The following is a 15,196-nucleotide window of genomic DNA, read 5'->3' as shown; positions in this document are numbered from 1 at the left end:
CTTGGTAAAATTATCTTTAAGAGGAAAAGTCTAGAACTATAGCTTGAATTATGTTGTTTTCCTGTTATCTTTAATGCCACTATCTTCTCTCTTTTATTATACTGTATAATGGAAATTTGATCAAGCCTGGATCTCTGGCAAGCCTTTTTTTTTTTTAAAGTAGACTCCACACCCAGCATGGAGCCCAACATGGGACTCGAACTCATGGCCCTGAGATCAAGACCTGAGCTGAGATCAAGAGTCAGACATTTAACCGACTGAGCCACCCAGGCACCCCTGGCAAGTTTTTCTTTGGTAAGTTGTCATGAGGATGGCTAAGAACAAGTTTATCAACCAACTGCAATATTCATGCTGGATCAGCACTAACATTAGTGAGTCAGCTGCAAACCCAGGGCACCGAAACTGGAACAGGGCCTGGTGCCCTCAGAGAACCACACAGGAGCAGGTGGAGATTCTGACTAGGGGAAGAACTCTATAAGGTGTGCCACTGAAGTGACCCAGGACTGGGCCTCTGTTACTCAGGGAGTCCCCCACTCAGCTGAGGGTAGCAAGGACTGAGACCTCATGTGGCAGTGCTGCCAATGACAGGGTCCACCCCCAACCCAACTCACACCCCAAGTGCGAGGACTCAATCTTTAAGGAATCTGTGGCCTCCACATGGCCTGACTGGCAGGACCAATAAAGTTGGTTTCATGGACATGAAGATACCCAAACTGTTGCACTATGTCTGTGTATTCTGGAAGCTCTCTCCTTTAGTGATCCCTGCAGTGATTTTAAGCCTTATTTTGGATTATGGTTGTCTATGTTCTCCAGGCTGGATAATTACCAAAGAACATGAGTACTCACCCACACTTCAGAGAACTGCTGTAACCCCTTTCAAACAGCAAGGTATAATCAAAAGAACATTAGGCAAAGAATTTGAGATGTAGGTGGTCACCACAGAGTAAATGTTTGTGTCCCCCCCAAAATTCATATGTTGAAACCTAATCCCCAATGCAATGGTATTAGGAGGTGGGGCCTTTGGGAGGTGATTAGGCCATGAGGGTGGAGGCCTCACAAATGGAATTAGTGCCCTTACAAAGGAGACCCCAGAGAGCTCCTTCCCCTCTGCTGTGTTGGAACAGCAAGAAGATGGCTGTTTATGAACCAGGAAGAGAGCTCTCACCAGACACCAAATCTGTGACATCTTGATCTTGGACTTCCCAGCCTCCAAAACTGTGAGAAATAAATGTTTGTTGTCTATGCTACCTAGTCTACACTATTTTTGTTATAGCAGCCCCCAAAGACCCAAGACAGTGCTTCTATCTCCAACTTTCTATCTACATTTTGTTTATTCATTTTCCCATAGGAGAAATGGAAGGCATGAGCTAAATGATTTATAAGGTCCCTCCCTACTCTAAAGTTCAATGGCTCTATGTAGTTCTGTGTATTGACAGATATTTTAAATATCCTTTTCCCCATCTTCATCTTCTTATCATCTTTCAGGTCTTGGGTTGGAAGCTAGTTCCTTCCATAGGCCTTCCCTCACCCTCACCAGCCTGCACTGTGTCCCCATCGTGCCCTATAGTACCCTATTATAGCACTACTCTCACTAGGGTATAATTGTTTGTAAATTTATCTGTGGGTTCCCTGCTGGTCTGCAAATTGAGGGGGTACAGACATCATTCTTTAAGGTTGTATCTTCAGCACCAATTCTTAGCAGGAGCTCAATGACATATATGAAATGATGATGTGAATGTATGGTTTATGATAGCTACAACCCCTTTAGGTCACTGGGCTGGTGATGAAAGATGTTCTCAGATAACTATTCAGGGAACATGCTGAAATAGTCTTGGTTCTTCTGCCTGTATTTAGAAATAGTCTTTGGACATGTGTACCATGAGTATACACCTAATGAATCAGATTACCACATTTTTTTTTAAGGAAAAAGATGGAAAAAAAAAGTTTTCCACTTTTATGATGAGAGAAACCCAGACTATTATCCTCAGCTCAGTTCTCATTAATAAAATAGAAGATCTTTTGCCTTCTCATCTGAGCTCTTCAGATTAATCTAAGACCTGATTGTCCCAAAGCATTACTAATTATATAGCAACATCATTTATATCACAGAATTGGAAATGACATACATATTCAGTTGCAGAGTGATGGTTAAATAAACTGTGACACTAACTAGTGAACTCACACAGCCCTTCAACAATGGTGCCTCCAAGATAATCTGAAGTTAAAAGACAAGACATAAAATTACATTTGCAGTATGACTGTCATCATGCAAAATATATCAAATATAGGGATAAAACATGGAAAGATATGTTACAGATTATTAATAGTGACTGTGTTTATGTGTTAGGACTGAATTATGTTCTTCCTACTTTTCTGAATTTTGCAGATTTTCTTTAATGACTTAATATTTTATGCTCATGGTGAAAAATCAAAATGAACAAATCATTTCATTGTTAATTGAAAACATCCTGTTATTTTCTGCTATAAAACTACTGGTGTGTCCACCTGAAATAGCTGTGTTGAGACACTCAAAGACCCTTGGGAGAAACCAACAGAAGCAGGGGATGGAAACACACTGAATCCTCTGGTCTGTGTAATAATAATCACTGATCTAAGCTCTTAACTGTGTGCCAGGCGTTTCCCATACATTTTGCTTCATTATGTCCTCATAAGAACGGTAGGAGACAGTGGTCAAGAGCAGTCAGATCTTTTGCAAGCACATGGAGGAGCCACAGAGTTTGATCCTAGGCAGTCTGTCTCCACATCTGCCATTTTGTCACCATGCATTGCTGCCCACTCCAGTGTAAGGAGAGAGGCCGAGGGGAACGCGAGCACAATTAGAAGCCATACTTGTTTGAAGTAAGTATGAAGTAAGTAAGAAGAAATGATTCTTACTTTCATGCAAGGATCATTTGTGTCAGACAAAGGTGCAGCCTCCATTTCTATTTTCAGGAGTTTCTATTTGGGTAAGTCCTCAAAGGACTCCTGCTTGTCAGTGGAGATGGTCTCGGGTAACCACTTTCTCACCATATTATCTCAAGGCTCTAACCAGAATGCAATCCATAAATTGTCTCTCTTTGCACATAAATCCATTACTTTGGGGGCAAAAAGTCCATTTATAAATGCTCTCATAGTGGCCCACTTTGCAGAGCCAGACCAACATGGATACAGTCTATGCCAGCTTCCTGGTTAAAAGGCTAAAAATAGCCAGTCTCTATTTGCCAGCACAATTACAGGCAATTTTCTCCATGTGCCTATTGAAAGTAGGTCTACCCTGCAAATGCTGACCGACTGAATATGCTCAGCTGACACCATTAGTGCACACCAGCACTTTGAGGCTCTCTGTTACATGGTCGCATTTTCTCTGCACAGAAACCTACTGGTGTAACATTTCAGGAGTCAGGGGAGGGGAGCCGTCACTACAAGAGAATTCCAGGAGAAGAAAGCAGGATATCTGGAGAGTCCAATGCTGTTGGAGTCAAGTTTCGCTAAAATAAAGCAAGTCCTCCCGGCCCTCCCTGCCACCCCAGGGAAACCTGGATGGGGGAATGGGGGACTACAGAAACAGATTCCATAAAATCAGTCGTGCGGGTTGGTCTGAGGGAAATGACATTGGGCTTAAAGGAAATCCATTTTAATTTAAAATTAAAATTAAAAACAAATGTGTAAACAGGGAAGACTTAATGAGCAAAAGGAAATGAATAAACAGAGGTAAATCCTAACAAGAAGGGTAAGTGCTATGAGGAGAACTACTTGGGGGTATTATTGCACCCCATTGTGCTCTGTCTCTTGGTCCTGTCCCCCGAGGGACAACTCTATGGTGTCTATTCACTTACTTTCTCTGGAATCGGACCACAGGATCAGCCAGCAGGTCAGTGAAGTCAAGCTTGCTCCCCTTCTCGATGACATCACGATGTTTGCGAACAAACAGCCAGCCGATGTGGGAGAAGAAGAAGCCCCGGCGGGCATTGTGAGGATCAGCATCAGTCTCTGAGTACTTGTGGTGGACTCGGTGGTCCCTGGCCCACTCAAAGATGTCATTCTGCAGAGAGAACACAGACCCTGAGTGAAGAGACAAAGCACCCTGGCACCTTCTTGAAAGCTTCTCAGCCTCTCCCTGGACACATCCCCCACCATCCTCACCACTGACTTCCACTTTGCTCCCACAATCAACCCACAATGTCTTCACCTCAAGTTCAATCCCTGGGGTTGGTCTGGGATGGTCTCCTTGAAAACAAGAGGAGATCCTTCCTTAGTAGGGATCTGAGCTTGTGTTTGGGGTGTGCTCCCTGCAGGAGGTTCAGGCTTGTTGAGTGAACGAGAGGGGGAACCTGGAAGTTCTGGTGAAGGCTACGGAAGTCTCCTGGGAGTTCATTCATGTCAAGAAAAGAGGGATCCGGGGCGCCTGGGTGGCTCAGTTGTTGGGCATCTGTCTTCGGCTCGGGTCATGATCCCAGGGTCCTGGGATCGAGCCCCGCATCGGGCTCCCTGCTCGGCGGGAAGCCTGCTTCTCCCTCTCCCACTCCCCCTGCTTGTGTTCCCTCTCTCGCTGTGTCTCTCTGTCAAATAAATAAATAAATAAAATCTTTAAAAAAAAAAAAAAGAAAAAAATAGGGATCCAGTCTCAAGATGAAGTCTTGGTTGTCAGAGGAGAGGGGCAACCTTGAGTGTGAAAGAAGGTTGGTGCTTGGCCTGAATCTCTCTGGCCTCTCTCTCATTCTTCAATGGCCTTCATATCCAACTTACAGAGAACAGGAAGCCAGTTAAGTAAAAACCCAAAGAGTTATTCATCAAATCTCTGCAGAATACCAAGACACAAATAATACTGTTTGAAGACTGCTCTAACAGTGTGTCACAGGGAGGGAGGGGAGGTCACTTTGGCTCCCTGTGGAATCTGAGGTACTTGGCCTGGCCGTAGAAGCAGAAATGCCTCAGGGACAGGCCGTGCTTACTGAAATCCCAAGAGAAACTCTGGTGCCTGAGGAAGGAGAAGCATTGTCTAGCAGATTCTACCAAACCCACAGACAGGGTGGGGCTCAGGTACACAGGGCGGACACATCCTACTGACCCTCTCATGATGGGAGACAAAGGGAGGGTATCAAATGACTGGAGGTTCTGGGTGAGCTATCAAGGACAAGAACCAATGGCATTTAGGCTGATAGTATTAATGAAACCTTATCTATAGTCAAGGGCCAGTGAGAGCTCTAGACTTTTAGTTTAGACTCAGTTTTGTTTTTCTTTGATAATGCTTTCAAAACTTTGAGGAGGCAAACTACACTGGGGAGTAGTGCTTTTGATAGGAAAAGTAGTCTGAAAATAGAAATAAATTTATATAGTGCATAAGCCCTTTTTAAAAAAAAAAAAGGTCATAATGTTTTATACTATACTCCTCAGGCCTTAGTCATGTTTTCACTAGCAACCTGCCAGTTCACAGATATTGGCTTCAACCTGCTGATGAGAAGAGAGGGAACAGTTTTATTCTCAAAATTCTAACAGTTTCTTTAATCCAAAGGGGGTTCATTGAGTTTTTGGTTTCTTGGGCTCATCCAATTGCTGCTGGAAGGGCTACTCAACCCTTTATCCAATGCTGTTTATCCAACAGCACCACTGAAAGCTTCACCTTTGGGGAACAGGACAGACAGAGGGGAGGTAGACAGACCTGAGGAGTTATATGCTCAGCTTTGAATATAAAAAGAGAAAAGAGGTTCTTAGTAGTCTGTGCAAGGCAAAAATGATAGCCTGGCTTACTGAGATAAGAGGTCTTTAGGTTTTACCAGAGTATTTAAACATGGTGGTTGAAAGAGTGAAAGTATTTATTATTTATAATCACAGAATCTGGAGTTAGAAAGTGGTCAAGACCACTGCAGCCCAAGGAATAATTTATTCCTTTTGCATTCGTGTATTGCAATGCCCACATGAACACAGGAAGAAACGGGGATACTCTGTCCCCGGTTCACAGACGGCAAAATTAAGGCTCAGCAGACTTTTACTCAAGTTCGTTGGGTGAGTCACAACAGTAATGGAAAACAGACAGCCCTCCTTCAGTTCTTAGTTCACTCTCTTTCCAACAAGGTATTTCCCTCCTTCTCCAAATTTAGAGGCGGAGAGTCTTTTACAGAGAACTCTCATTTTCCTTGTTAAAAGGTTATATTGGTTCTTTATCACAATGCAGTTTTATAAAAATTCTAAGTAGAGGGTTCCCGGGGACTGGCAACATTGTTCTCACACAATTCAGCTTAATGCAACCACAACAAAAGAATGATGATGAAGACAGGTTGGAACAGAGATGTTTGTTTGCTTTAATCTCTCTTACCTAGATACCTTCCCAACAAAAGCCACTCGGACTGCGACAGTGGGATGAAGCAAGGGTTTGGGCCACTTTCCAAATGGTCGAGCATGTAATCGAGCCCCCAATACTTTAAGATATATTTTTAAAAATCTTGTTATTGTTCTGTTTTTTGTTTTTAACGCTAAAGCTGAGTCCAGTGAAAAAGTGACTCAAAGAACGAGATATAAGCCGACAACAGGGCAAAAGAGAGCAAGATTCACATGCTCACCCAAGGGCCTTTTCCTTCCGACTTATCTGCATTTTGCATCTATCCTGGAGCGACCGTGAGTGGGAGCCAACCCATGAACAGCCTTTGTCTTTGATGAAAAGCTGTGTGTACTTAGGGTGTGTTTGGTACAGTCAATATGTGTGAAAGGACGAGTGGAGGGCTGATGAGGAGGGCGAGGTGGCTAAGCAAACCTCAGGTGGGGAGTAAGAGGAAACAGCCCCAGCAATCTCCTGCTAATCTCTTTTCCCCCCAGTGTTTACAAAGTGCTGACTCCTCTTGTCTGGAACTGTGTGCACCACTCCATCATCCTCGCTTCAAGGGAAAGAAAAACAAAATAGAGGCACAGAGAGATGGCGAACTTCCATCAATGAACTGACTCTTAAGTAAGCGTATTCTGTCTGCTCTGTGCCCTGTGTGCACAGTTCGGAAGGGGCGTGATACTAAACTCCGCAGCGATTTCTGAAGCTCAAATACTTCAATGCTCTCACAAATCAGTTGACAAATGATTCCGTTTGCGACTCAGAGTTTACACCTAACAGTTCTGGGAGATCACAATCATAACACGCAACCCCATTACCTTCAAAAATGGACACTCACTTTTATTGAGTTTATTGATCATTCTTGGAAAAGATGTTTTTTAAGGATTTTATTTATTTATTTGAGATAGAGATAGAGAGAGAGCAAGCAAGACAGCAGGAGCAGGGGGAGCAGAGGGAGAGGGAGAAGCAGATTGCCTGCCGAGTAGGGAGCCCGACATGGGGCTCGAACCTAGGACCCCAGGATTATGACCTGAACCACAGGCAGACGCTTAACCGACTGAGCTACCCAGGCGCCCCTCTGGCAAAGAACTGGAGTGGTGAAAAGTACTATGTTAGTTAGTTCTAAGAGCCCAGTTAGTCCTAACTGAGACACAGGGGGCTTGGGGGTGTGGCACCGGAGAGGAACAGGCAGAGGAAGAGACCAAATCAGGTGTATGTAGCTCATGTGGTAGGTTTTATTATCTGAGGAGCCAGACCATGTCCTACTCTGTGCTGTCCAAGAGAAATATAATGCAAGCACACTTTCCTGGTAGCCACATTAAAAGAAGTGAGAAGAAAAAAAAAATTAATTTTAATAATATATTTTAGTTAATATATCCAAAAAATCATTTTAATATATTATTAGCATACATTATTAATGAGATATTTTATGTTATTTTTGGTACCAATTCTTTGAAATTGTGTGTGTCTTTGACACTTCTAGCAGACCTCAATTCAGACTAGCCACATTTCAAGTGCTCAGTAGCCACGTGTGATTAGTGGCTACCATATTGAACAGTGCAGGTCTAGCTCATGGCTTGTCCACTTTTTTATATTGTGTTATTAAAAGTTTTAAAAACTTCAGTGTTAAAAAATAATAAAAAATTTTAAAAATTCAGTGTTGCTTACTAGTGAAGGTGTGAAATTGTCACAAACCATGTGAATGGCAATGGGCTGCACATATCAAAAGCATTAAAATTGTGCCTATCTTTCAGTGTAGTGATCCATTTTCTCGAGTTTATCTTAAGGAAATCATCATGGTTGTGTGCAAAGATTTAACCACAAAGATGCTCACTGCAGTGAAAACTGGAAAAACCCTGAATTTCCACATAACAGGATTTCATTGAGTACTTTGTGATATATTAACTGAATACTGTTCGTGTGTGTCTGTTTGTGTGTGTGTGTGTGTGTGTGTGTGTCACAGAAAAAGTTTCTGGAGAGAATATTAAGAAAAAAGTCTTAGGGTTACCTCAGGGGAGGGAGGTAGGAGATGAGGAGAACTACTTTTACATTTTACCCTATACTCTGAAGTTTTTAACAAAAGCATCTGTTGGTTTTGAATTTAAAACGAATTAACAAAAGGATATTGTAATATAGACATGGAGAGATGAAAGGGAAAGCGCAGTCGAGTGAAAAGTAGTTTTCAAAAATACTAAGTATAATTTTAATAAAAATGTGTGCATAAGCATAGGAAAAATAAAGGAAGTATGTAAGCCAACCTGTTTAGATTGGTTCTCTCTAGGATGTGAGATGGTGGGTGATTTAAAAAATTTTTCTTTTAGTTTGCCTGCATTTTCTAAATTTTTATAATAAACAAGTTTGTCTTTTGTCATATGGGGTAAACAGATTTTTTAAAGCATTTCTTTTTTTTAAAGATTTTATTTATTTATTTGACAGAGAGAGACAGTGAGAGAGAGAACACAAGCAGGGGGAGTGGGGGAGGGAGAAGCAGGCTTCCCGTGGAGCAGGGAGCCCGATGCGGGGCTCGATCCCAGGACGCTGGGATCATGACCTGAGCCAAAGGCGGATGCTTAATGGCTGAGCCACCCAGGCACCCCTTTTTAAAACATTTCTATCCTCCTGAATCAAAACCACCCAGCTTCTGCCATCTGCCCCAGGTCAGGAGAAACTCCACGAAAGAGGAAGATTCGTCTAGGACTCCATTCAGTTCCACATCTTTCCATCGCTCTTCTATCTTTGTTCTTATTAGCACGTGTCAACCAGTCACACTGCAGTCAGTGTGACCATGCCCTTGCCGAAATGCGCCCTGCGTCTTGTACCTTTAATACTTCACTCTCCTTCATAGATAACGCCTCTAAACAGAGTCCCTGCTGAGACTGTGGAAATTGAAATTGATCGTGCGGTGATTTTTCTCCATAAGCACAACCTCTGAGTATTATCTCGGACTTGAGCAAAGGTAATCAATCTCAAAAGCTCCACTGAAGCAAATTATGAAGCAACCCGCTTCATCAGAACTACTTCTCCCCAACTTCCTTTTATGTTCAAAATAAATTCTTGAATCCCATCCTCTAAGATGGCAAGAGGTACACCTGTCTTCTGAGGCCCACATCATTTCCACTGGTTAGCAAGATGAAAGCTAAATGTAAAGAGCATCTAGCTTGTCCTACTCAACAGATCTGAGGCCAGAATCATTGATGGGCTTTCCCCCAGCCTGGCTGCATGCAAACAGATGTGCGCTTCTGACCAGACACCACTGTGGTCATACTGTCCCCTAGTTCAGTTGCTTAACGTTCCAAAACGGAAATTTACCAGGTGGCCTCCAAACATAGCCAATGGTGTTCATAACACATCTTTGTTTCCAGTCAGTAGTGAAAAATAAACTGGGACCTACATGATAGCTCCAACAGGCAGGTTTTAGAGTAGAATGTGTGTGTGTGTGTGTGTGTGTGTGTGTCTTGTGAATGAACGGCATCTTGTCTGGAAAGAGTCATTTTATCAAGGGGGGTCAAAGAAGAGAAGCCATTGCTGCCTCCACTCTTTAGGGACCATAAAGCTCATTTGAAATAGACTTTATCTCAGTCTCTGGGGTCTGAATTTAATCTCCTCCAGCTCAGACGCCAACATAGTACTTTTCAAACAGTGAAGAACATTCAATGCTTTCCCCATTGTTAATACTGGGTCAGCACTGATATCCCTCCAGAGAACACAATCTGTGAGAAGAGCCCAGAAAGTCCCAAGAAGGGCCTGGCAGAAGTCTATAGCACCTGGCAAATTGTAGCTTCCAGAAGGCAAGTTCCCACCTGCTGCCTAGCCTTCCTGTGGCACTCGGCCTGGGGAGGTGTTATAAGCTAGGCAAGTGTTAAAAGCCAACTTCAATGATTTGAAAAGTGTTTGCTGATAAAACTTAAAGATTGCAAAGAAGGAAAGGGGCGTTTATTTTCTTTTATTACTTTATTGTTTAGATCTCATACAATGAGAAACACATTTTTAACACAGATTTTAAAAATGGCTTGGGTAGTCTTCTTGGTAGACAAGTTGGCCTCCTGCGAATCTTTTCAATTTGGCTTTTGGAGTTATTTTCGGTCAGTGATGTTCTAGTCTCCTGAGCTATATCTCCTTCACCCAGTGAGCCAAAATTTCAGGGAAGAAAGGCCTAGAAAACAATAACAGCCCAGCAGCAAAGGGCACACCTTGCTGTCAGATCTCGCTTTTTAAATATTACTCCCCTTTAAAAGGAGTCAGGACTCTGACGAAATGGCAGATGTCAGGACCAGGGCAGGAAAAGTACGAGAGGAATGTGGTATATTTTGTTATGCCAGAAGGTAAAGAATGGCTCAAAAAATGATAGGGATGTGTCAAAAAGGACATGGGAGCCCATCTGTAGTGCCTCCCACTGAACAAACTGGGATAATTTGATAATAATTTGGGGCACTAAGATGAATAACAGTAATGAATTAAAAACGATATAATAAGTAAGAGTCCATGAGTCCATAATAAATAAATAAATAAATAAATAAATAATAAATACATAGAACAAATGATGGAGTGAGAAAATCACTGTTTCACAGGTGCCATGGCAATAACTGATTCCAGCAAGAATCGCCCCTGTATGCTGGAACTACTGGGTAAAAGGTTGATGAAGGAAAAATATTTACATAGGCTTATAGTATCTCAGCATAAATTACTTATTAATTACAAAAGGAAAAGTGGTCATCTTATGGGAAAACCTGGGTAAACACCACCTTAACTAAGTGGTCAAAGTTCATACCACCTATAATGGCATAATGACAAAGTGATGTCACAGGCCTCTTATTTGATGCTCAGGACACAAGATCATTAATGTAGCATTCCCGACAAAAATGCACAGAATATAGGTAGGAGAAAACATGAGCCTAGCAAAATGGGAGGCATTCTAGAAAATAACTGGTCTGTGGATTTCAAAAATGTCAAAGTCATAAAATCAAGGGAAGACTGAGGAACTATTCCAGATGGAAGGAGACCAAAGAGGCATCACAACTCATTGTAAGACAGGATCCTGAATTGGTTCTTGGGCTAGGATCCTGGATATAGCATTTTATCAGCATTAAATCCCCTGATTTTGGTCCATGTTCTATGTTGTTACAAAAAGTCTTTGCTATTAGGAACTACATAGTGAAGTATTTAAGGATGAAAAGGCATGATGTTTTTAACTTACTCTCAAATGACTCAGAAAAAATAACACAGAGGAATGCATACACACATATGAAAAGAGAAAGAATAATAAAGCAAATTAGGTCATATGTCAACAATTAGTGAATCTGGGTTAAGGGTATACAGGATTCCTCATGGTATTTTTGTAAGTGTTTTGTAAGCTCAAAATTATTTCATTTTTAAAAAGATTTTATTTATTTGACAGAGAGAGAGATAGTGAGAGCAGGAACACAAGCAGGGGGAGTGGGAGAGGGAGAAGCAGGCTTCCTGCCGAGCAGGGAGTCCGATGTGGGGCTTGATCCCAGGACCCTGGGATCATGACCTGAGCTGAAGGCAGATGCTTAATGACTGAGCCAGCCAGGCGCCCCTCAAAATTATTTCAAAATAAAGAGTTAAAACTAAAAAGAAAAATGTCAAGGGCATCTTTCTTTAAAAATCTCAGATTTTCCCCTTCCACTCCATTTCTACCCCACCACTCTTGCTCAGTCTTTCAGCAGTCTACCTGACTCCTCCTGCCTCTAGTCCTTTGCCCTTGTGCAATACATTTGGTACACTGCGACCATCCTCCCCCATATTCATACTCCCCCAATACCTATCCTCTTGCTTATTATCCAACAGCCTCTCCATACTACTTTTCTCATCAAGTCTAAACATTTCCTCTTCTTGACAATCAAAGAGCTTCAACTGGTCTGATCATCCTTATCTTTTGCACTTTGTTTATTCTTTAATTTGACAAATATTTACGGACCGTTGGTATGTGCCAGGAGATAAGAAACAGGACAACCAAGGCTCGGTCCTCAAGGAGTATATATTGTATGGAGAAGACAAACAAAGTTAATGGGGTCAACATAAATAAAATCATTTCAGATTGAGATTAGTGCTATGAAGCAAATATACATGGGGGATAACAAGGGGATAGTGAGCAAACACTTTCTAATCAGGTAATCTGAAGTCTGGGAAGAGCTGGGGGTTGGGGGAGGACAGTCAGGAGGGGGAGTGGGGAGAAAGGAGCCATCTGGAACAGAGGAAAGGACTGGGCACGGTCCAGGAACTAGGAGACCAGTGTGTTGGGTGTGCGGAGGTAGGGCAAGAGTGAAGTCTGAGAAATACTGTGGTGTAATAAGGAATGTATCTGGGGACACGTGGGTGGCTCAGTCAGTTAAGCATCTGCCTTCGGCTCAGGTCATGGTCCCAGGGTCCTGGGATGGAGCCCCGCGTCGGGCTCTCTGCTCTGCAGGAAGCCTGCTTCCCCCTCTGCCTGCCGCTGCCCCTGCTTGTGCTCTCTCTCTCTGACAAATGGATAAATAAAAATCTTTAAAAAAATAAGAAATAAAAAAATAAAAAAGAATGTATGTGGTCTTCATCCCTGGTGGTTCCTGGCAGAGAGCTTCAAAAACCCTTGGAATTTCCTGAGTGATAAAGAGTTTCTTTATTATGCTAGTGGTCTAACTGTGGTGGGTCCCCAGATAGCTTCAGGATCAGGCTGGTCACCAAAAAGACCCACCACGTGACTAGAGGGTTGGCACTTTGTGAGGGGAGGGGACCTGGAGGCTGAGTTCAGTCCCTGGGGCCAGGGATTTAATCAACCACGCCCGTGCAATGAAACTCCAGTACAAACTCTGGACACAGGCTTGGAGGAGCTTTTTGGCTGACCAAGGCACTGATATGCAGGGCAGGTAGCACACCTTGATTCTACTGGGAGAGGGTATAGAAGCTCTGCCTGAAGGATCCTCAGACCTCGCCCTTGGTGTCTCTCCCATTTGGTTGGTCCAGATATCCTTTATAATTAAAACTCTAATAGTAAGTACAACACTTTCTTGAGTTCTGAATTGTTCTAGTGGATTCTCGAATTGTGGGAATTTGTAGCCAGTCGGTCAGAGGTACAAGGGGCCTGGAGACCCTACTTGCAGCTGGTACCTGAAGTGGAGGCAGTCAGGTGGAAGGTTGAGGCTCGACCTGTGGGATCTGACGCCAGCTCAGGTGGTTAGTGTCGCAACCGTAGTGAAGTGTGCTTGGGGTGGAAGCAGAACATGGGGATGCAAATGCCTGATCACTCAGGGCCTTTGAGGCCATAATAACAGGGCTGGATTTCATTCCAAATGCAATGCTAAGCCACTGAAAGATTCTTTTTTTCTTGCTAGAGAGTGGTTTAATTTTCAATAAGTTCTGTTTGGCTGCAGTAGGGCAAGGGGTGGGTGTTGAAGGAGGAAGAGCAGCTGATGAGGCAAGAAATGGTGGTGGCTTGGACCAGAGGGTGGCACAGATGAGAAGCGCGCAGATGCAAGACACTATCTAGCAAGTGCAACTTGAAGAGGTTGGCTAAGAGACTGGAGTGAGGGATGATTAGGGAAATGGAGAAATCCTGAATGATGCCCAGATTTCTGGCCTCTTTAGGGGGAGATGGTAGAGTCACAACTTTGGTTTGGGGCACATTGATTTCGGGAGGCCTAAGAGACATCCAGCGAGAGATGTTATGCAGGTAGCTGGGTTTACAACATGCGACAGCAGTTTGCATTCAGTTTCCTTCCTCCATCAGACCGATTTTCGGCTGTGCAAGGACCCCATACAATATGCCATGATTATTATTCTCTCTCCACCTTTGCTTACGTGTTTCCCCCACTTTCCCCCTTTGTGAGGGAAAGTGGCCTATGCAAATCCTCCTCACCTTTCAAGGTCCCGCTCCATGCAAATCCTGGCCTATGCAAATCCTCCTCATCTTTCAAGGTCCCGCTCCAAATTCCCCTTCTGCACTAGGTTTTAGCCTAGTACCCCAGCCCATATTCATATTTCTGCAGCCCTAAGAGTCAGTATGAAGCTTTTGAGCAATTTAACTTCCTATTGTCTTATACGAGTTCCCCTTTATTATACCGTTCCCCTTTATTAGCCACTATTAGCCAGCTCTATCAGATTATAAACTCCTTATGACAAGGGCCATTTCTTATACATCTCTTGTATTCCTCACAAGCACATAGGGGTTTATGCACCTTTAAATTAAAAAGGAATTAGCTAGAGATTTACACAAAATGCCATAGAAGAGTCAACAGGAGAAGATGAAGATGATCAAATGTGTCTGTTTTCTAAAAGAGTTTTTAAAAACAAGGCTAGAAATTTCCTCTGGCATATGAAACTGTAAATTTTACTATTAATTAAATTGTTGATTCAATGGCTCTTGAAGCCATTCTATCTTTGGAGCTTTAATAAAGCATGTAAAACAGCAGCCCTGAAACACTTCTGTGACAAGAGCTCTGACTGGCGCTAGTAGGAACTATGACAGGATGATTGAAAGCCTGAACTCTGATAAACAAGGACCAGAGATGAAAAACAGCTCCATATCTGATGAGAGGAAGGGGGCAGGGACGGGAGCTAATGGAAGGCCCCAGTGGATCTGTGAGATCTAGTTTTACGTAGCATCTTCGTTAATGACTGGGAGCAAGGCGTACACATTATGTTAATAACATTTTTTGGTTGTTACCAAATTAGGAGGTGCTGCAGACATCACTGAGAACAGAGAAATAACACAGATGGATCTAAAGAGGTTGGAAATATGAATAGAAATTATCACAATGAGATTTGATTTAGGAAAAATGCAAATGAAGGCAGCTGGGAGAGAAATCATCCAAAATGCAAAATAATCAGTGGGTTGGGAAACCTAGAAAGCAACAACGTGGAGTGTCTGGCAGGAGAGCAGTG

At 42.9% G+C, this 15,196-nt stretch overlaps 1 protein-coding gene across 1 annotated transcript in view; it reads right to left on the bottom strand.

The window, feature by feature from the left end:
• SCD5 (stearoyl-CoA desaturase 5) overlaps positions 1 to 15,196 on the bottom strand; it is a 152,002-nt gene that overhangs the window by 35,771 nt on the left and 101,035 nt on the right. Inside the window, exon 3 of the mRNA XM_021702379.1 lies at positions 3,837 to 4,042. Coding sequence (XP_021558054.1) covers positions 3,837 to 4,042 — 206 coding nt within the window. The remainder of the gene's footprint in view (positions 1 to 3,836; positions 4,043 to 15,196) is intronic.

Source organism: Neomonachus schauinslandi, chromosome 2, assembly GCF_002201575.2.
Source record: "Neomonachus schauinslandi chromosome 2, ASM220157v2, whole genome shotgun sequence".
Classification (NCBI taxonomy): domain Eukaryota; kingdom Metazoa; phylum Chordata; class Mammalia; order Carnivora; family Phocidae; genus Neomonachus; species Neomonachus schauinslandi.
This window is presented reverse-complemented; position numbering and strand designations above follow the sequence as displayed.